The 24,275-nt window shown below is 32.9% G+C and overlaps 1 protein-coding gene across 5 annotated transcripts in view; it reads left to right on the top strand.

Moving 5' to 3' along the window:
* Positions 1–22,807, top strand: part of LOC118195321 (transformer-2 protein homolog beta-like) — a 49,348-nt gene extending 26,541 nt beyond the window's left edge. For all 5 annotated transcript variants that reach the window (XM_085810992.1, XM_085810990.1, XM_085810989.1 and 2 more), the window contains 3 exons: positions 2,103–2,162; positions 11,619–11,734; positions 22,283–22,807. In XM_085810992.1, coding sequence (XP_085667118.1) covers positions 2,103–2,162; positions 11,619–11,734; positions 22,283–22,409 — 303 coding nt within the window. In that variant the 3' untranslated portion in view covers positions 22,410–22,807. The remainder of the gene's footprint in view (positions 1–2,102; positions 2,163–11,618; positions 11,735–22,282) is intronic.
* Positions 22,808–24,275: the final 1,468 nt, after the last annotated feature.

Here is a 24,275-nt window from a genome sequence, read left to right as displayed (position 1 = left end):
CAACGGACCCTTTCTCTCTCTCTCTCTCTCTTTTTTTTTTTTTTTTCCAATCTGGATTGAATAGGACTAAAAGTTCTGCGATCTACCAACCCAAGCAAAAAATGATTCTATTCCGCAATTTTAACGCAGTCTGTTGAAAATTAAAATGAAAAACTCCTCAGATTAGTAAGTCTCTTTCTTTTTCTTTATTTAGTTCTTTATTCTCTCAATACCGGCAGCTGTTGATTCCAATTGCGTAATAGCAGGTAGGGAAAAATTACGGTGCACGTATTGCACAATAACATTTGCGATATTTTGTAGAGATAATTAATTTTGATGTTCGGCCTGTTATTTAAAATTTAAAAAAAAAGTACGTAATTGTTTTCCATGGCTGAGTAATGATAGTCATTCTCTCTTAATAAATACTGAATTTCTCATATTTTAAATTAAGGGTCTTATTTTTCTTTTAAGGTTATGCAGTTGTGTATAATGTAATTAGATAGGTGCTTATTTTTTTAACTAAAATGTGGCTATGAACCCTGTATTATTAGCATGTTTCCATTGCACATATTTTCTGACCCATTTGGTCGTTTGTGATAGGATGATCGTAGTACATGTGTTTTTATATATCTTTGCTGAACTGGTTTGCTATGTGGTATAGTAATGCCACACCATATTTTCCTTTTGTTGCTTATTTTTGTGAGCTGCCGTGTATATAAATGAATTATAAATACTTTTATTGATGATTATATGCATATTTCAGTGCTTTCATACTGTCACAACCATCTTGGCTGAATTAGGCCTTTTTTTTTTTTTTTTTTTTTTAACGGATGAAAATGTCAGTTACTTAGCATGTGCAAGTTGGGGGTTTTCGCACCTTCTTTTTTAGAAAGATTCCCAAACTATTGATATTTATAGTAAGTTTGGTAAACAATATCAACATAGGAAAAGAAAACATACTTTAGTAATTAAAATACAAATTCTTTTACCAAAGTACACAGCGATCTGTTTTCACTTAAAAAAATCATAGATTTGTTGAGACTCAGCTTCGTTTAATCTTTGGGAACAGTGGCTCTCTGGAAAATGCATTTCCTCATTGTTCCCTTTAGAAAATTTTCAGCAAAATTCTATATTACTGTCAAAATTAAACCACAGTTTTTTCCATTGCTGGTTAGGCCCACCAGCGGCCGAGCGGTAAAGTCGCTGAACACTGGTAGTTTGGTCCGAGGTTCGAATCCCGCGAACGGGCTGATTGCATGGGCGTTTTTGTGGTTTTCCTCATGTGTAATGTGTATACGAGCCAGTTTCCCTTACAAAGTCCTCCACGAAGGCATCCCTCCTTTTAGGCAGATAACCCTAGTGTGCTTTGCCGTAATCTTAATAAACCGAAACCAAGACCATTGCTGGTGAATTCCACAAGCTTCTATTTTAATACTAAGTTTAAGGCTAAAAGTATCATTTGTGGTAAAAAAACCCTTGAACTTGGAATGCAACAAATTAGAATGTATACGAAAATGGTGGTATTGCTTGACTGAAACGATTGTTATGAGCATGGTTGCAGGAAGAATGGTAATGCACATGGTTGCCAGAGTTTGGCAATTTCTAAAAATTTGTCTAGTTCTACTAAGATGGTTGTGATAGTAGTACCTATATTTCTTGTCTTTATCTAGCATTTAAATTTTAAAAAAATATTTTATTTCCCTGTAGAAATTAGGGATCCTAAATCATCAAAGCTATATACTTTATGCATTCTGATTTCTATGATTATTTGTGATTTAAAATATTTGCTTCAATAATATGCTGGAAGATTTAAAGATATTTCTGCTTTAGTAATAAAATGAAAGTATGTAATTAAATACACATAATGTACAAAAAGTATTTTTACTTATTCAGGTTTTCATATTTATGGATTTAAATTATATAATATGCATAATAAATTTTTATTTAACAGTTAATTTTTAAAAAATTGGCCCTAATGAGCACATTTCCAATTCAAAGTTGTAAAAATGAAATTCGTCCATTGTCTACTGCTGCATTTTGCTGTATGTTAGAGTCTATGGAAAATATTGGTGTCTTAAAGATTGTGATGGTAATTTATTATATAATTTGCTGTTCATTTTCAGAGTGGAAGATCTAGGGGATTTGCTTTTGTGTATTTTGAAGATACCGAAGATGCTAAAATGGTACATGTTTTATTTGTTCTTTTCTACCTTACTGTGTAAAATATTCTATCATTAGTATGTGTTGTTCTTTTTCTTGTGATAAGTAGCTGTATGAATATAAAAAATTATATCATTGTGTAATTTTTATCCAGTTTAATGAAGGGATGTATTCATTTTCTAATATTGCCTTTCATGATGTTCTTATTAATAGTGAAGATTCTGTTTGAAGGATTTAAAACTAAAATATCCATTTTGCTGCAGATATGCCATAATAGTTCAGGTAAACATTGGCATTCTCTAGAACTCATTTAAAGTGGTATTAATCTCAATAAGCTTTTTCTGCACAAGTGGCTAAGTAATTAAGACTGGAATGCTGGCAGTTTGACCTGGAATCGAAATCAAGCAGACAAGCTAACTGCATGTTTGGTTTTTGTAGTTTTCCCATTTGTAATGTAAGACAGTTTCTAGTAGAAGAGCATCCTTTCCCTAAGGCCATTGATTCTCAACCAGTGTTGCTTCGTGCACCCCTTTCACTATTGCTAGATTATTCCCTCCTTTCTCAAACTTGAAAAATACATATACATTTATTTCAATTTTTAACATATTTTTATAAATTATGCAACAAAAAGTTTCGAAAATGTTGTTAAATATGAAAATAAATGTAGCTTTTTTATATGTAAGTAGTTGAAATTAAAAAATGTGAAGCATCTTTGAGCCTTTGTGAACATCTGTAATTCTGTGTTCTTACTAGATACATCTGGTTATCACTATGGAGGTTGGGAAGACACTTATTAAAATTTTAATTTCTCTGTTTACTGCAACTTTCAGTTAAAATCCTTTCTTTCTTTACATACAACATTAACTACTTAACATGACTTGCTCAATGAATGATGTATATGTGTTGATTGGTTACTTCTTAAAATTAAATTTTTATTGACTGTGTATAAAGAAAAGTTTACTAATGGGACTCATAACCTTAAAACCCTTAAGATATTCAAATATGTGACTGCTGCAAGAATTGAGATATTTTATTTATTTTAAAATCAATTACTTCCAATGTTTTACAGCTGACTATATAATATAGCTGCTTTGAGAACTAGTTACCAGAAAGTTTATGTTGCCACAGATGTTTTAATAATTTAATCTGCTTTGTGACAAAATATTTTATGCATTCAGGCTATGTTTCTACCTTGTGCGCAGTTTAAAAACATTATGTTGCATAATTTAATTTCGTATTTAATATATAGCTTTTAAAGCATTTGTAAACTACTGTGAACCAAAAATCCTAAGAATTTCATGTTAAATTTTTATTTTATTTGGAGTTTATGAAATTATTTTATTTTAAAAAAACCTGTAGTGTTTTCGTATATAAAATTTTTTAATATTAAAATATTCATTGCATTTTTGGTTCAATTAAAAGACAGTGCCCGTATCAAGAATTCCATCAAATTTCAAGGATTCATTAGGCATTTTTTAAATATGCATATGGGTAAAACCTATTTCTGTGACATAGCATTAACTATCAACACAACCTCATATGACTAGTAGGGAAAGTATTAAATACACACAAATACCCAGTTTACCAATCTTTTGCATACTGAGGTTAGTTGGCTGAGCAAAAGAGACATGCTTTCAATTTGTCACCACAAGTAAAAGAGTTTTTAAAACATCCCAAGGAAAAAACTGTGAACAGCTGTGAGACAAAAACTGGTTAACAAATTTGGCTCTTCTGACCAATAATAAATCTCTAAAGAAAATCATTAATGCTTTCCCCCACTACCAATAAATGGCAGAAAGTCTAAAAGAGCATAATTAATACAGACTCATATCTTCAAAATTCTATCTGCATTGCAAACTTAAGTTTGATTCTAGATTTGTTGACTTTTCAAATTTAGAGCCTATTTTAAAATTCTTTATAGATCCTTTTATTATTGCTAACGTAGAAACAAGGTTATAGGTTATTTTAACTATGGAAAACGTAGTAAGCATGCAAAAGAATATTATTTTTAAATCTTAATGAAACTAAGATATTTAGGAGCTTGGTAAACAGAAATCAATGTCCTGTTTTAAAGTCACGTGTGGTAAAGATTCATTCTTATTGCTCAAATATCTATAATTGTGAGACATTTTTTAATATGATTTATTTATAAGTATCCTTCAAAACTACTGATTTGCACTTAGATAATTGTTTAAGAGCATGTTACTCAAATTACAGGGGTTGGACAAAAATATGGAAACACCTTTAAAAAAACATGTTTCTTTGCTTAATATGGTGTAGGAAACCCGTTGGCATCCAAAACAGATTGCAGTCTTCTCGGAATGGATAAATAGAGTTCCTGTATGTTTGCCAAAGAAATATTATACCATTCTTCCTGCAAAACGGTGGCAAGTTCAGATAACTATGTTGGCGGTGGATAACGAGAACGCACTTTCTGTTCCAATGCAGACCACAAAGGTTCGATAATATTCAGGTAAGGCCAGGACTGTGGTGGCCAGGGGAGATGGGACAACTCATCCTCGTGCTCAGAAAACCAGTCCTGGACAATGTGAGCTGTGTGAACAGGGGCTTTGTCGTCTTGGAAGACACCATCACCATCGGGCAACAAAGTTTGTACCATGGGATGAACTTGATCGGCCAAAATGTTCACATAAGTCTTGGCAGTCATGTGCCCTGACACAGTTATCATGGGGCTAGCAGAGAACCACGATATGGCTGCCCAAACCATAACAGAACCCCCGCTATGTTTCACTCTTGGCTACAAGCAGTCTGTATTATAGGCTTGAGATGGCGTTCTCCAGGCGTAAACTCGGCCAAAAGTGGGAAACAATGTGAAAGAAGACTTGTCAGACCATATTACTCGCTTCCACTGCTCTATAGTCCAGGCTTTATGACTTAAACTCCACTTTTTCCTGTTACGGGCATTAGCATCACTGATGAGTGGCTTCTCAATTGCAGCACGGCCAGCAATTCCCTGTTTATGAAGCTCCCTTCTAATTGTTTTGGTACTCACAGGGTTCGGTAACACAACATTCATTTCAGCAGTAACTTTTGCAGCTGTGGTCTTCTTATTTTTCGTCACAATTGCCCTTAATGATCGTCTGTCACGATCACTCAGGACACACTTTCGTCCGCGCTGTGATTTAGCAGATGATGTTTTTCCGCTTTTCAAATATGCGGAATAAATCTTTGATACAGTACCTCTTGAAACACTAAACACCTCAGCTACCTTGCTTATGGAAGCACCTACCATACGTGCTCCAACAATTTGCCCACGTTCGAAGTCTGTTAACTCTGACATAATGCAATGACAACCTCACATAACAGTACTCCGACAACAACTGAACTGTTTAGCACATTTACGAAGTTGTATAGGTGGCGTCAGTAGTCAAAAACGCCAGCACCACCTACATATTTCATTAAAATCAATCTTTCTTTTCAAACATGCATTTCACAAGGTGTTTCCATATTTTTGTCCATCTATTATAAATAGTTAGCGTACAAATTTCACAACAAAACAAATTTGAAGTGTGATGTTTGATTATGTGAAACCTGAATGGGAGGTGCTCGCTAAGAATTTAAAATTTTATTTCGTGCCCTAGATGATGAAAAGGTTGCTGACTCCTGCATGGTTCATAGTGGTCCTTATAATTCCTTATATTTGAAAATAAAATATAAAAGCCCTTGTAGGTGCTTACTTTTCTCTAAAGCATTTATTTATTTATTTGTTAAACTAAATAACTTTTCTTCTTTGTATGGAACATCATATGGTGAATCATACTCCCAGAAATAGCTTTTCGCCGCTTTCTCTGCATTAACATAACCTTTGGTGCGTGCAAGTACAGACAGGTGCATGTCTTTCTATTGGTCAAAAAATTGCGAACGTGGTAGAAAATTCCGTATTCTTCTTTTGCTCCCACCCAATACTACACATGTTCAAATTTTTATCAAGATTTTAATAATTAACATTCTTGTTCCGCGTGTTCATATTCTCATTTATTATGATCGGTATTCTTATATGAGCATATGTATGAATATTCATAATAATATATTTGCAGTAACTGCTAAAGTATAGATAAACATAAAAATGGGGAACTGTGTTTTAACACAGTTTTCTAAGGAATAGTATTCGGAATGGTATAACTAAAGTGAAAGTTATCGAATAGTCGAAATAATTTCAATGCATTATACAGTATGAAAGTTGGGGAGGGTTCTCCCCTTTCTCTGCAAAATCCCGAATATTGAAACCGTTACAGTTTGCAGCAAAGCAAGCAACGGACGTTTTTTGGAAGGGGTCACTTTCCAACCTGGACTGAATAGAACTAAAAGTTCTGCAGTCTACCAACCCAAGCAAAGAATGATTCTATTCCAGAAATTTAACGGAGTCTGTTCAAAATTAGAATGAAAAAGACCCCAGATTGCGCGTGATGCATCCTGCTTAATGATAAATATGCCACATGGCCGCATGACGGATAAAACTGGACAAAGCAAAGGGGTGTTTTCCTTTATTTAGTTATTTTTTCTCCGAATACCGGCAGCTGTTGATTCCGATTACGTAATGTTGCGTGCAGAAGAATTAAGGAGCACTTTTTGTGCAATAGCATTTGCGATATTTCGCAGAGATAAAAAGAGTTTTGCTGTGCTTGCTAAGCAGATTATTTTTCAGTTCCATTGGGTTATTTTTTATGTGATGCACATATCAAAATGTCAAATTTATTTAGCTGAAAAATCTAAAGAACGGCTACAATCTACACCCCCTTCATCTTTTACCAGTTACGCTCGACTATACGGAATTTTCAGATATTCGACAATTTCCAAGTATGCCAGTTAGTTTAGCTTTTACTATTATAGGAATTCCCGGTCCAGGGCCTGTGTGTCGTGCAATTGTGAAAGGAGGATCAGCACGTTTCTCTGTGCGTCTCCAGATACGTCTTCGATGATCGTCACGACACTGTTGGAAGCGGGATTTGTCGGTAAAGACTATACGTCCTCAGTAAGCATCATTCCAACTTGATCGAGCCAAGAACAGCTGTAATCTAACTCGACAGTGTGCAGGCGGGAGTGGCTGGTGGCGTAACAGTCGGTATGAGCGTAGATTTCGCTTTATCAGCCGTCTGTGAACGGATATGATGGACACTCGTGTGTGGGTCGCACGTCTGATGGTTGATTACGATGAACCAGGCGATGTGACAGCTGATCCGACATTCATTTTATCCTCCAGATCTAATGTGGCCCTAGGTTGACCGCTACCATTATGACGCTCAAATCTGCCATTGTCCACACATTCTTGCCAGCATTTTCTAATCGCTGCATCGATTCGACTCATATGACGAGCGATTCTCAGATTTGATCAACCTGCTTCTTCCAATCCAATGATGCGACCTATTTCAGACTCTGATAGTTGCTCGTAATAAGCTCGAAATCTGCAGTGAGGCATTTTTTTCAGTCTGTGAAAGGTATCCAAATTGCAATTAAACAAAAAATTTTAACAACAGTTCAAGAAAAGCTCCTTATATACATCTGTTTTATGCTCAGTTCCGATGCGCTGGAGATCCCACTATTTATTCACTGGACACCAAATTTTAATCATTTGCATATTTGGTCAAAACATTTCTGCATACAAAATTTCAAAGCAATCGAATGATTCCATCTTTTTGGCCCGCCGATTTTTTTGTTATAGAGCTTATATGTACCACTGGTGTGCAAAAATTAAGGACGAAGTCGAAAAATTAGCATATCAGCTGAACGAAGAGGCAAAGCAGACAGGAAGACCAATCAGGAGATTAAGTAAAATGATGTACGGTAGCACATGCGCAGATATGCAGGTAGACGTAATGGGGGAGTGTCTGAGTAGTATAAAGCATGTTGTCGGTGTAAGATCAGTATTTCTGGCAAAGAGATTGCATGCCGTATAGCAGTTAAAATCACACCGAGTTGCTGTCTCAGCGAGAAATGGTGAATAATCAATCTGTTAGATGACATCTGGATGCTTTTACCTGAGGTCGAATCATTGGGAAGTTGGAAAAAGGCCGCAGTGTGACAAGTGTGGCTGCAGAGTTCGGAATTGCTCACAGCATCGTTTCATGACTTTGGAGACAATTTCAAACTACAGGAACAGCTATCCGGGGGTTTAGTAGTGGTCGTCCACGAGGAACCACACCCACAGATGACCGGTATATTGCCTTACAGGCCAGAAGAAACAGGCGGGAGAAATCTCTAGACACAGGCGACTGGACGACCGATATCACGTTTTACCGTGGCCAGAAGACTGCACGGTGGTGGTCTGTTTGCACGACGCCCTGTACGGTGTGTATGAATTTTTCGTAATTTTTGTGAAAATGCATTTGTCTTTACGATTTTACGATTGTAATCCTTTTTTTCCTTTTTCAAGTGTTTTTAGTGATTTTTGTCAAAATTTTAGAATTTTTCGCCAATTGCATCGTGTTTTACCGACTACTTCGAATCCAGTAAGCTGCGGTTTCTCCCAACTCACCGCTTAACCAGCCAATCCAATGCGCTGAACTTGTTTTGTTTCTCCCACTCTTTTCTTTGTGGGCACGAGATTATTTTTTTCACGTTCGCTTCAGCAGCAAGGGAATTACTCAGCGAGAGTGGATTGTCACATTCTTTTTTTTTTCCTCCACATGATATGAATTCTCTTAATGCATCGTCGTTACGAAATGAGTTTAAAAAAAAACACGTATTCTCAATATTTTCGGCCTGCCTACTAAGCCGAATTTCCAACAATTAAAGAATCTTTCAAAGGAAATAACTATGCCTTTTGCAACGTGTGCGTGTGTGGCTTCATAATAAGTCACGGTGGAAGAAGCGACATTGTGAAGCATGTTAAGTCTAAAAAGCTTGAATTAATGCTTCTTCGGCTTCGATAACGTCAAAGAAAGTGGATGATTTTTTTAGGAATTCGGATGCCGATGTCATTTTGGCAGAGTGTTTGTTTAGTGCATTCCTCATCGAACACAACGTGCCGCTAAGCGCTGCCGATCACGCCGGTCAACTTTTCAGATGGATGTTTCCCGACTCAAGATTGCTCAGAATTATGCTTGTGCTCGCACGAAAACATCTTCTATTGTGAACGAAATTGCTTGCGATGCACAAAGTAAAACGATAGCTGCACTCCAGAATTCAGCATTTTCGGTGTCAATCAATGGCAGCAACGACAGCGATTGGAAGCCTTACCCCATCGTTGTCACATATTTCTGTTATGTTTCTAATGAAATGAAAACTCATCTTTTCTGTCTTCTATTGTTAAATGGAGATGCTACGGGGGAAAATATTGCCTCCTTGGTAATTAATGAGTTGAAACAACTTAACATCTCTCTATCAAACTGCATTTCATTTGGTGCAGATAATGCTCACGTCATGGTGGGTGACAAAAAGGGTGTTAGCCTCTTTCCTCAAAAAAGAACAAAATGAATTAATTGTTATTGGATGCCCATGCCACTTAATTAATTTGGCAGCAGAAAAAGCTGCAGCTACTTTACCATTAAATATTGACCAGCTTCTGATTGATGTGTTTTTCTATCTGGAAAAAAGTGTGAAAACAAAAGAAAACCTAAAGGATTTCCAAGAACTGTTTTCTGGTGAAACGAGAAAAATTCTGAAACATGTATGCACGAGATGGTTATCCTTAGGCAGAGTGCTAGGAAGGTTTATTGAACAGTGGGATGCATTGCTAAAATATTTCCACGAAGAGACCAAAACGAAACCACAGATCTTATCAAATTTGTCGGCATATAAGATTCCTAAAACCAACTTTGCTTCTAATCAAAATGCTTTACACAGAATCAAATCCTTTAAAAAGAAAATGCTTAGAAGGCTCCTCAAAGGTCAACTTTGTTAAAGAAGTTGAAGGGAAGAAGAAACAATCTTCTATTAGCCGGGAGGAAAGGATTTTCTACCTTCTTTCTTCGGATTTGAACAAAGCATATTTTAGTTTTGTGTTAAGTACCATTAAGATTTTTGAAAGTGTAAATTACTCTTCTACAATCCAAATTCTTAATGATCTTTTCGAAGAACTTTATACTAAGTTTGTAAAACCGTCCGTTGTGAAAAACTGTGTGTTGATTCGTGTTGCCTATAATAGTTTGGTAAATCAAAAGGATGACAATGATCTTATAATTGGAAATCAAACCAGGGAACTTGTAAATTCTTTGAAAGATCATGAGAAAAAAGAATTTTTTCAGTGTGTTAGAAAGTACTTTTCCTCAGCCTGTGATTACATTGTAAGGAAATTTCCTTTGCAAAATGAAGTTCTTTTAAATGCTGAAGTGGCAAATTTGAAACAAATTGAAAATTCATCTTTTAAAAAGATTTTTTTTTTTTTTTGATAAATTTCCATTTTTGTTAACAATTAAAGAAAATGAATGCCATAATGATGCTTTAGATGAACTACAGAACCAATTTTCTGCTGCACAGTTTGAAGACTTTGCCAGGTCTGGAGAAGATAGACTTGATGTCCTCGTTGGTACCTTAAAAAGAATAAAAAGAGCTGATGGAACACCAAAATATGATAGACTAGCAAGAGTTTTATGTGCTATTCTCGTAATTCCACAGAGTAATGCTGAGTGCGAGAGTCTTCAGTGTTGTGAAGAAAAACAAAACTATGTTTCGTTCTTCAATTTCACCAAAAACTCTAGAAAACATTTTAATTGCTAAATGTTATGAGGAAACTAATTGTTATGACAGGAAATTTTCCAAAGAGTTTTTGGCTAAAGCCAAAAAATGCACTCTAAATTCATTGCAATAATTTTTTTGTGTAACATTAAGTTCCTGTTTTATGTTTCCTAATAAATTTTTTAGCTACTACTTAATTGAGATTTACTAACGTAAGTACAATTTTCTTTTTTCTATTTGTATAAATAGTTATTTTTTTAATATTAAAGCATGATATTAATTCTTTGTGTTCTTCTGAATATGGGGGAGAAATATGAATTTTTATCTTTAGAGGTTGGCAGGTATGCATTGGTAAGGAAAAGGTTAATTTTACTGAAAGTGGTTCGCATTGATAATTTTTACAGGGTGTTTAAGAGGAAAACTTATTTATATTTTTTTGTTTTATATAGTGTGTGTGCATACCCTGATAAAGAAAAGAATATATTTTTGTATCCATTGTTCCATTCAGCTGTATAGCTACAGAAAGTCTTGCTGCCCAAATTCATCCCTGATTTGTACAGCAAGACCCTCTGTAGCTTCTGGGGTTCTAGCATAACATAGATTGCCTTTGTTCCCCCTCCTTTATTTTATGCATTGATTTATAGAAGATGTATACATAGTTTTTCACGCAGCAAACCTTTTTTTTTTTTTTTTTACAAATAGTAAAATTTGCTCCTTAATTTCGAAATATCACGTGGTAGAATAAGAAAATTCTTGTAATTGAAATTTATTTTGATTTTTGTTTCAAGGGGAAGCAAAACAGTACACAAGCCTGGAAAAGTCAATATTTTATTTTACTTTTTTAGGCCAAAGAAAGATGCAATGGACAAGAAATTGATGGACGTAAGATACGTGTTGACTATTCAATTACTAAACGAGCTCATACTCCAACGCCTGGAATATATATGGGGAAACCAACCTAGTAAGTAGCATGTTACATTTTTTTCTTTGCTTATTAAATACATAATGCAGTAAAAGATTGGAAAGCCTGGGATATACTGGATGCAGTGAAATTCTGTACAGTTCAGCATATAAAAACTCTAATTCAAAGAAGAAAAGCTAAATGAGTGGAATAAATTTCTGGTCCAAAATTATATGTCATCTTATTTGTTTTCTATCAACTTGAATATCAAAAGCCTACATTTAAAACTATACAAGATTGGGGGAGGCAACGGGAGTGTGTATCATATGTAAGCCATTGTAGTTCATATGCCTTAAACATGAAAGATAAGTATCTTATCCAGTTCCCACCAAAGGTTAAATTTTGTGGAGATGTTGTGAAACTTATAAGTCATTATGGCAGAAGTTCAGATTGCTCTTTACATAAACAAAATAATAGTTGTACATTTAACATAACTAGCAACCTTATTCCATTTTTCATCACGTCGCCTGCTCGATCACCAAATCTCTTTTAAATCAAATCAAATTTAATCATTTCTTTTTTTTTCCAAAAAGTTTTCCTTAAAGATTTTCCTTAAAAGGTTAAAAACCTTTTAAGGAAAATCTTTAAAGTTAAGGAAATTTATTAATCTTTTTTTTTTTTATTAAACGTATTTGATTCTTCCTTTAGCATTTCAAAATTAAGTTCATTCTAAATTAAATTCACCCATTTTTCCTGATTTATTTTAAAATAATTTTTATAAATTTTTTGAATAAAAATTTGAATTATAATCTATAAAATTTTTGCCGTCATCTTAAAGTAGATATATTTCTAAGCATACCTGCAGAAAATTAGTTTTTTATTCAAAATTTCCAATTGGCATTTTTTGAAATTTGCCATATTTGTTGAAAGTGGGGGGGGGGTGGAATCTGATGTGGTTTAAGCATTTTGTTGAAATTATTTAAAAGTAGGAACAATGTTACTTTTTCCCCGCTTAAATTTATCACCAAAAAATATAATGTCTAAATATAATTTGAGTCATAGAATCGAAATATGGAAAAGAATTTATGTTATTTCAGAAAAAGTCGTGATTTTTTTTTTCTTTTCAAAATACCTATGTTATAATAATGCTATATATAAATCTAATATATATCCTAAGTCACGCTTTCAAGACATGAAAACCGCAATTTGAATTTCTTCAACGAAATTATCCATTTTGACGGCTATCGAATGTAATTTTAACGATGTTTTTGCGTGACATCTGCACGTAAAGACATTAAAGGACTCTTTCCTACCCCACCTAAAAAATTATAAAACTGATTTAAAATGAATTCTAAAGATAATTTTTCGTGACGTCTGTGCGCACGTATTTATCTTGCATAACTCAAAAATTTATAGTCTTGGAACGTTTAAATTTTGTATGTAGGACTTCTGTAACATGTAGATGTACACCTCGTATTTTATATATATATACATCCACCCTGTTACTCGGCTCAGTGAGCGCAGTTTATTCTATCTTTGTAAATTGTGCATTTTTTGCTTTAAAAATTGTTAAATTATGTTGTTCTGTTTAAGATTTTTATGTCTTTAATTAACCTGCATGCAATAATTGTAAAATTATCAACAATAGAAAAGTTTTTAAGTGCGGCTAAGCCTTGTTGATTACCATGGTGGCCTTGTTTGTTTTGCAGAATAGGGGAGAAACTAAGCTAATGCGTTCATTTATTATCGCGAATTAAATCATGCTTAATCCATTCTGGAATTTATTTGAGGAAATAAGTGTTTAAGATTTACTTTGTAATTTTTAATTTAGATATTTTGAGTTTTTATGTATTTTTGCCTTGTCGCAAAGTGCAAACTGAATTAATTGAATGAGAAATTCTGAATCATCCGTGAAAAACTGCTTATTTTATTTGTTTAATTTCTTTTATACATCATTTTAGATTTATTATAGTGTTTGAATAGAACATGTGGCAACGATTAGATAATTCTTCAGATGATATAAAATTTGTGTATTCTGAGTTATAAACTGAATGAAATGTAAAGTTGTTAAATAAACCTAGCACCAGAGTGTCACTATGATAAATAAATATAGTGAATTTTAGAGAGTTCATTTTTTTATTGTGATTTATGTGTTATCGACAAAGTAGATTAAATTCTATCCAATAAGCTTAAATGAAATGCTAGAAAAAATGCGTATAATTTAGTATCCCGTACAAGGAAGTCATGTGGCGTACACATCAGTTTTGATAAGTAAAGCATTAACCAGAGATCATAAAATTCAGAATATTTTATTAAATACTAATATATATTATTAAATCAGAATTGTATTACAAATAGTGGAATAAACATAAATCATTATTATGACTGAATTAAAGTGAGTTTCAGTTTTCTTTGAAGTGGTGTGCAGTGTCAAACCCTCCTGTTTCTAACAAAATATCTGACGGTTTTTAAGATTTCAAGGTTGGTAGCTATGATATAGCATATAAAAACATTAATTGCGTACTGAAATTTTTTACATTTCATTTCTCTTAAAAATCCATTGCCAAAAGGTCACACATCATGCCTTTTTTGTGTCAGGTTTTGGTTAATATGAGGCCCGGTGGCGCAGTGGCTAGCGCATCATGCAGTAACACCACCACAGGTGCGGGGTTTGATTCTCGGGCTGGGCGAGGTCGACTCAGTGTTTCATCCCTGAATTTCCATGGCTTGTATCGATAAAATGAATACCAAGTTCGCTTGGGGACTAAACACTGGGGGTTCTGCGACCAAGCTGTCCACTTGTGCAGAGCATATGCTTACGCACCCCGGGGCCCACGGTGCCCAATGGAACATCTTCCATTGGAGAACTGGATTTTCTAGAGGCATTTCACATTCATAAAAATCTTTCTGTTCTAGTTAACGATCCTAATTCCAATCCAAATTTGCCTTCGGCTTTTAGAGAAATTATGTTTTAGTTCTGGTTTCGCCAACAGATGGCGCCACTTGCTTATTCTTGTCCAGGCTTTCTTATCTTATCTAAACATTATTTCCTATCTTGTTCATTTGCGGTTTTGCAGCTGAAGATGATGGTTCGGTAAAACCATCGAAACTAGTCCTGTGAAAATTTTGTAAATTAACGCTGATTTTTGTTGTTTAACTTCTGAATTAGTATTTATTCGGCGTGTTATTGTGTCTTCATTAGGGCTGTTACGACACTGAGGTTTTAGTTACTGTAGAAGGAACCCTATTGCACGCTGTCTCATGAAAGGCAAGCTCCAAATATTAATTTTTTTTTTTTTTTTTTTTTTTTTTCCAAAATGCAATGAAAAACACAACTTATATCCTTCTTTGCAAAAATTAAACTGCCTTATTGAGAAGTATTTGGGTTTACATAAAACCAAAGCGAAATTCTTTTGATTTTTTTCTTATATCATGTTTATCCATTTTGAGGCTAAATTGTACTGTGATGACAAAGTTATTTGAGGCTAAATTATATTGATACAGGGTTTGTAGTGGTCCTTACAAGTGCTTATAAGTCCTTATGTTTGAAAATAAAATATAAAGGCCCTTATAAGTGCTTACTTTTTCTTTAAAGCCCTTATTTTTTTGTTTTTAGTGCTTTTTTTTTTAATGAACGCTCATTTTTTCCCCGTACCAAAGCCGAATCTAAATAAACAACTTTTCTTCCTTATATGCAATGTCAGATGGTGAATCATACTCCCGGAAATTGCTTTTCCCCCTTTCTCTGTATTAACGTAACCTATAGTGCGCGCGAGAGTACAGACAGGTGCACGTCGTTCTATTGGTCAAAGAATTGCGAAAACGGTAGAAAATTCCACATTCTTTTCCTCCCACCCAAGTACTACAAATGTTTGGATTTCTATCAAGATTTTAATAATTTGCATTCTCGTTCTGCGTGGTCGGTTCATATTCGTGTTTATTATGATCGTCATGCTTATATTATGAGCATATGCATGAATGTTTATAATAATATAGTTGCAGTAACTGCTGAAGGATAGATAAACTTCCAAAAATGGGTGTGTTTTTACACAGATTAGCTTTCTAAGGAATAATATTCGGAATAGCTTAAATAAAAGGAAAGTAATCAAATAGTCAAAATATTTTTTTCTTTTTTTCTTTTTCTTTTTTTTTTTTTTTTCCTTTGGCCAATACATTACAGTAAAAAGTTGTTAATCCGGACTCCTCGGGACTTTGGCGATTCCGGATTATAGATCATCAGTTTAGATCTGGTAAGATGGCATGCAGAAATTATAAAATTAAAAATATGAAACCGTAATTTATGAAATAAAGATCAATTATGATCTAAAGGGTATCAAAATTCAGAAAAAAAAAGCTTAATATTTATTTGTTTACTTTATTAAACATTTCTTTCAATATAAGTTGTTTAAGTTGCTTCGTTTTATGTGATAATACTTTCTCTTTAATTCTATAAACAGACATAATTTCTTGTTCAGTTACAAAGTTCCGCTGTTAAAGTCCTATAATTGCTGTGTCGATAATACCGACTAAATTTGTCAATCGAAATTTTTTCGTTTTCAATAACCTCTGTGTCACTTTCTTCACTATCGGGAGCGAATTATAATGACGAGGAATTTGGTTTAAATCATATCAAAGACGGAGTACATCGAGATGAAAACTACATTTAGTAACGAATTATAAGCCAAATAAAATAAAAACATCTGCCCTGAAGATAAGGATAGTGCTAACAGATCAACTTCCAGTTCACTGCGCACTGCGACGTCCCAGGGAGATGTTTTCATTTTATCTGGCTTATAATTCCTTACTAAATGTAGTATTTCATCTGGATCTATTCCATCTTTGACATGATTTAAATCAAATTCCTCGTCATTATAAATATCACGAATACACATCAAATAGTTTTCTGGTTGCAATTTTCTAATTTCGACTATGCGCAATATATGCTTTATGCATGCGCACATTGAAAGAAATATTTAATAAAGTAAACAAATAAATATTAAGCTTTTTTTTTTTGTAAATTTTGATACCCTTTAGATCAAATTGTTCCTTATTTCATAAATTACGGTTTCATATTTTTAATTTTATAATTTCTGCATGCCATCTTAACAGATTTAAATTGACGATCTATAATCAGGAAAAACCGATAATCCGGAATTGCTGAAGTCCCGACAAGTCCGGATTAAAGACTTTTGACTGTATATGCTAATCTAATTTAAAAAATGTTCGTATAAATTGGCCTTGGTGCTTTTTAAAATGCAGGTTGACTTAGTGTTCCTAAATTAGGGTTATGCAAACAGATCTGAGGGATAAATGAAAGAATATAGACAAAAATGAAAATGTCTAAAATGTCTCCCTTTTTGTGTGTGTGCACATTGAAAAAATATAAATTCTGTCTCCCACAAAGGCAACTTCAGGAGAAATCTTCAAATTAAAAATGCCGCAACGCATGCACAGAAAGTTTGTAGCTTTGTGGTCCGGATGATGGGTGTCCGAATTAACGACTTTTGACTGTATACAGTACGGAGGTTGAGAGGTTCTCCAAGCAGCAGACTTTTTTTTTTTTTTTTTTTTTTGTTTGTTTGTTTGTCACTGTCCAGCCTGGATTGAATAGGACTAAACGTTTTTGCGATCTACGCAACCCAAGCGAAGATTGATTTTATTCCGGAAATTTAACGCAGTCTGTTGAAAATTAGAAACACCCCAGATTAGTAAGTCTCTTTCTTTTATTTTATTTAGTTCTTTATTCTCCGAATACTGGCAGCTGTTGATTCCGATTGTGTAATATCATGTGTGGAAGAATTACGCCGCACGTATTGCGCCATAATGTTTGCGGTATTTGGCAGAGATAATTAATTTTGATGTTCAGTCCGAGATTTGTTTATGAACACTTAAAAGAGTTTTACTGTGCTTTCTAAGCAGAATATTTCTCAGTTCCGTTGGTCTATTTTTATATGATGCACATATGGAAATGTCAAAATCATTTATTTAGCCGAGCAATCTAAAAAACGGCTACTATCTCCCCTCCTCCTCTTTTTCCAGTTACACTCGACTATACGGAATATTTGGCAATTTCCGAGTATGCGGGTTAGTTAAGCTTTTACTGTTAAAGGATGACTGCATGAAGCAATTTCCCGTCTTATGATTTCAGAAATGTGCCTCTTTTTTATTTAAATTACTTTGCTTGGAATATATGTTAAGGGGGAAAAAAAAACTGTTATGCAATGAAAATTTAGAAAATGTTCAGAATTTTGATTTAAGTTAAATTATTTAAATATTAATAGGAGTGGAAAAATAAAATATATTTATTATTAGGTGCAAAGCGAATACAATTAATATGGCTTATTATTATTTATTTTCTGTATTTTGAACTGAAATTTCATCATTAAATCTTGTAGTATAGTTTAGTTCTGCATAGTTTTTTTTTTCTCTCATTGTAAATTTATTCTGTAAATTGAACTGTTATTTAAAATTAAAAAAAAAAAAGTTAATTGTTTTCCATGGTTGAGGTAATGCTTATTTTCTTAATAAATATTGCATTGCTCATATTTTAAATTACAAGTCTAATTTTTCTTTTGAGGTTATGCAGTTGTATATAATGTAATTAGACAGATGCTTATTTTTTCCTTAAAATGTGCTTGAAAAGTGCTTTTAGGTGCTTATTTTTTTAACTAAAATGTGGCTACAAACCCTGTGATAGCACAATTTTGAAAGCACTGATCTAAGAAGAACACTGAGACATAGTGTTGTCTAGCGTAGATACTTGATCCATGTTAAAGAGGGTAAAGTCGAGCCACGTTAATTTCCTTTTTTACTTCCTCGTACGAAGTAAAAAGGAAGTATTGTAATCGCAAAAAGTTTCAGGCCGCATATTTCAATGAAAGTATCCATTTTGACCGCTATCGAATGCAATTTAACAATGTTTTTGCCTGATATCTTTACGTAAGGACAGAATAAAAGACTTGTTTCCTCCAAAAAAAAGTGTAAAACTGCTTGAGAATTTTCCGTGGCATCTGTATAAACGTATGTACGTATCTCGTATTACTCCAAGACGAGTAGCCTCAGAACGTTGAAATTTTATATATAGGATTACTATAACATGTAGATGTGCACCTCGTATTTTGGTTGCAATCGGCCACACCAAACGTGTATAAATATATTTATATATATATATTCACTCTGTTATCCGGCTCAGTGATCTCAGTTTCTTAACTCTTATATATTTGTAAATTGTACATTTTTTGCTTTAAAAAATGATTGAATTATGTTGTTTTTATCTTCCGGATAAGGTTTTTATGCCTTTAGTAAATCTGTGTGCAATATTTTTAGAATTATCAACAGTTTTAAAGTTGTTTAACCCCTTTGAGCCAGGTAGCGAAAACGCGCGCTTATCGCGGAGGCCGGCAGTGTCTTCCGCGAGCGTCTCTCCAGGGTCGGGGGCTTTTTTGCTACTAAGCCTAAATCCATGAAATTTCCGAAGTAACAACGCATTGTTTAATAATGCTCTATAGAGTATTTAAATGGCTTATGCTTTATAGATATTTTTATATATATACTTTAATTACCTTATTTCTTGTTTAAATGCATATTTTACACATTTTATTTTAATTACTCACCATTTTATGACTTTTAACATTATACATATGAAAACTAAATATATTACTTAAAATTCTCTTTTCGTATGAAAAATTTTAAAACAGGGATCTACACACAGTCCTACGTTACATTCCTTGAACTCGTAATAACTCATTTGCCGTTTTGGAGGATTTTTCCGGGAATGTGAACAAACGAAGCATCGTCGTCTCATTTTCTTATCAGTCTCTTCTGAACAAAGTTTTGGAAAATGTCTTTCAGTTAATCTTTCAGAATCAATATCTGAAATATTTTGCATCATTTCTGCTATTTCATGCTCTGTTAAACATTTTCGATGCTTCGACATTGAAATGGTAAAAACAGAAAGAATTCACGTCTAACAAGATCTAATTATTTTCTAAAAACTGAACTGTAAACCGAAATACTCAACGCTTTAGCACATATAAAACTTCTACTTACAATAAACAACTACCACGTGCGAATAAAGTGCGATTTAAAGAGACATCATAAATCACGCCATTCGGAAACATTTAGTTCCCTGTTTGTTTGTATAATCAAAAACACGTGTATGTGAGTCATGCTTCTCTCATTTCGAGTAGAAGGTCTGATGTACATGTATCTGAAACCATATGGGCATACAGTGCCATCTTGTGGCAGAAATTATAGTTTGAAAAACGTTCCAAGATACTGGCACAAATACGTGACAGTCGGTAGAAAACGCAACAGTGCTCTGGCCCGCCTGCGTGTCGGCTGGTAGATAAGTGTGTTCGTTGCTGGCACGTATACGTGACAGTCGGTGCGAAGGGGTTAAGTGCCACTAAGCCTTTTTCCTGATGGCGGGCATTATTTACTTTTGAAAAAGCGGATTATTGGATTTGTTGCCAATCTAGAGAAACCTTGCTTCGCAACAACAAAGATAACGCATTCATTTATTATTGCCAATTAAATCATGCTTAATTTTTTCTTTTTTATCGAGGAAATAAGTATTTGAGATTAGATTTACTTCGTAATTTTTAATATAGATGTTTTTAGTTTGTATGTATTTTTGCCTTCTCGCGAAGTGAGAACTGAATTAATTAAATGAGAAATATTCAATCATCTGTGAAAAACTGTTTCTTTTTTGTTTTGTTTGCTTAATTTCTTTTATACATTATTCTGGCTTTATTATAGTATTTGATTAGAACATGTGACAACGATTAGATAATTCTATTCTTTAAATGATATAAATTTTGTGCATTATGAGTTATAATATGAACAAAATATGGTACTGTTAAGTGAATCTAGCGCCAGAGTGTCGCTATGCTAAACAAATACTGGAGTGAATTTTAAAGAATGCATTTATTCTATTGTGGTTTATGCGCTGTCGGCGAAGTAGATTTAATTCAATCCAATAAGTTTAAATGAAATGCAAAAAAAAATGCATATAATTTAATATTCAGTACAAGGAAGTCATGTGGTGTATACATCAGATTTTTTTAATTTAAATTCACATTTGTGGCCACAATTCACCTGGCACTGCAATCATGCCTATTTCCATAACATTTAAATTTTTTATACTATGGTGATAGAAGAGAGCATAGATGATTGCAGCAGCGTCTTGCCAGAATGAAAGCGTAAATGGTGTTCCAGATCTCTCATTTACCTCTTCCCCCCCTTTTTTTTTTTGAGGGAATAATAATTTTTTAAATATTTCATGTAGTTGAATGCTGGATAGTCGGGTCTTTTACTGTAATATCTGTATGTCTTAATTGAAGAAAATAAGCTGTTATTTAGAACACAGCTTATATATCGTTTAATTTATTTGTATTCGTTACTTGTGTATTAGGTTCCCATGAAGTTTTGAAGTTAGTCAGAAATAATTTTACTTCTAGAAAAATGAATTTTTATATTTTAATTTACAGAGAGCTTTCAGAATCTTAGTGTGTATAAGGTAACCTTCAGTGCAACGGGCGCAACAAAATTAATTTTCAAATCCCATAGCAACTCGTATCTTTGCGTGTTACCACTTTCCACAAGCATTCTGTTTTAGATCTGCTTATATATGTCTCATATAGTTAGCATAAATATAACAGTGGTCTAGATGGTTGACAGGTACTGCTTTGTATTTATTTGATGCCGATATGTGTTTTATTTTTTGGAAAGGCACTAGGCATATATGTATTTGTCCTTTCTATTTTACTAATTAAAACAAACAAAAATGTACGTTGGTGTTTAACTAAAAGTACTTTGAACAGTTTATTTGCTTTAGTTTTGTAATAAAGCATTTTATATGAAATCTTGATATTGTATATTCAGATTGTAGATTTATATCAGTGCTATACTTTTCTACTAGTTTTAGAATGAACCAACTTGATGTCCATCTGTTTGATATAATAAGCAGTAAAAAAGATGAGCATCATTAGCACTTACTAATTGATTAAATAATAGTGTTTGAATATGGAGCAGTTTGTAAGAAGCTGCTGTAATAGAATTGTTTTATTTAATTTCCAGATAGGTAGTGGATTTTTGACAGTATCGGTTAATTTTTCTTAATCATTTATTAGCCTTTTCTTCTTACATGATGTGAGTATTTGGATCTTCATTAATTTATTGCCATTTCATGTTAACTCCATGTTGGGAAGGAGATGAACTTGAACATTTGTATTTTATCCTGTTAAGTATTTCATTCTCTGTTAATTTTTTCAGCGAATTTTCTTTTGGTAAGATTTTAGTTATTTTTCTGTGCAGTCACTTATCTGAATATCCTCTGCATTTATTGCATATTTATAATTGTATGACTGGAAAATTTTGAGTTTGGAAGTAAAGCGTCTGTTAAAAACAGGTTGCTGGTTTTAATTTGATATCAGAATCATGGGGTAGAGTTTCAGAAAATATTTCAGACATTTGATTTGCATATAATTATTTTGTGTCAAATATTTCGTTTAACTTATGTAACTATAACTGTACCTAAATGTAATTAACACACTATTTTTTGCTAAATACTTTTTTTTTTTACTTACATTAGCTTATTTTTTGCAGTCCAAAATTTGGAGGCCATAGAGATGGAGGTTACAGAGGCCATTCTCCTTCTCCTTATTACAGCAAACATCGATATTCCCGATCAAGATCCCGCTCCTATTCTCCCCGTAAGTACGGGTACTACTGATGGATGGGAGAACGTCTATATCACTGATTATGCATTATGTCTTAATAATCCTTTAGCTTACAGATAGGCTAAGAGGGAACGCTTCAATTAATGAACATTTTCCATTTCCTTAGCACTCTTTCACTTGTATATTTTTAATTGACTTTGTGATTTTTCACGTTGATGTCCAAAGCAGTGAAGCTGTAAATATGCTTCATGTCCATAAGTAATTTTTTCATTTCGTGAAATGTAAACCACTCAAGTGATTAATTTTGTAACTACTATTTTAAGTAGGTCAGTTTTTTTCTTTTATTATATGTATTGGTATTTGTAGGGTTATGTTTGTTTTTGCATTATTATGTCATTGTAATGCAAGTCTTCTCTTGCAATTGATAGAATAAAATTGTGACTGACATTGATGTTTGTTTTTGTTTGAATTTCTAAGGGCACTGGATTAAAGAAGAAAATACGTGAAGAGTAATAATCTTCATTATGAAGATGAATATCAAAAATATTAAGAAGCAGAAAAGTCAGTTTTGCGGTTGAAGCTAAATTTGGTACAAATCCAAATCAGAAAAGCTGAAGTGTAGATTATGAGAAGCTTAAAAATCAAAAGAAAATTTGAAATAGGCGTGGAAAATGTTTTGGGGGAAAAATTCAAGCTGAGGAACGAAGACTCGAAAAAAATAAAGAAGCAAAGTTTTTTTGAAGTTGAAGACTGAAGTTAAAATTCAAGGTCTGAAACACTCTTTGATGTTTGCTTCAATCTGAAACCAAACATCAAGTGAGCATTTGACAATTTTTTTTTAAAACAATATTTTTTTCCAGTCTTTGGTAAAAGAACCCAGTATTAAAAAAGGTTGTAATAATTAATATGATTAATCTTTTTTTTTTTTTTTTTTTTTTTTTTTTTTTTTTTTTTTTGTAATTTCTGTTGTTTATATTTGAGATTGTTTAGAATCTTACACCAGCTTTCAAAATATCGGGAATTTAACCTTTTTAAATGCTGGGTAATTTTTCCTAATATATGTTAGGTAGTGCAGGTTTCGGGGATCTAATCTGTAGATAAAACACTAATCTCCTTATTTTCTTTCATCAGAGTATTAATTTAGTTCTTAATATATAGCATAACTAGTAACTTAACCATTTAATATGATTAGGTTATTGATTTGTAAATAATATAAATCCGTCTTATCTTACTAATTAAATGGTGTTGGGGGAATCATATTTTAATGCCAATTTCAATTATGGCCTTTGGAGAATTGTAATGAAGTTACTGTGCATAGAAATTTTGTTGCATAATTATATTTGCTTAAATTTATTATATTTATTAAAAAAAAAAAAGTTTGGGATTTTTCCTCTGCTGTCAAAAGCTGTTTTTGATGGTAGAAGAAAGCTTCCTGTTTTGAAAAATGAAAGAACTTTGCAGGTGGTAAGTATAGTTTTTTAAGAAGAGGTTATACCTGTCTAGGCTAGAAGTGTGTAAAAAGAAAAAAAAAAGTGTATCTAATTAATAGTAGTTTACTTATAAATTTGTTTTAAAGGATTCATAACCAGTTAATAAAAAAAATAAATATTTTCATAAGTTTAGCTTGTACTAGAACAAAATATGTGATGTAAATGCTTTATATTAGAAGTATATGGGTGGAAATTACAAGTATTTAAAATTAAGTGTATGTAATTTAGTACAGTTAGTCTCTGGAACCTTTAAAAAACTTTTTAAGGATTTAGAAACGGTTACGAAACAGAAGACTTAACGAAATATGTAATATTCTTCATTTTTAAATTGTTTAATTTGATAGTCCAGATTTAATATTTCAAAATAAGAATTAAAATTTGAATTTTTATTTAACAGTTATAAAATATATGTATATGCAATGAAACCTC

This window comes from Stegodyphus dumicola, chromosome 2 (genome assembly GCF_044657685.1).
Source record: "Stegodyphus dumicola isolate Sdum_Otavi_A_Nest chromosome 2, ASM4465768v1".
NCBI classification, from domain to species: domain Eukaryota; kingdom Metazoa; phylum Arthropoda; class Arachnida; order Araneae; family Eresidae; genus Stegodyphus; species Stegodyphus dumicola.
Note: the sequence above shows the minus strand (reverse complement) of the source record. Positions and strands in the feature narration are given on the sequence as shown.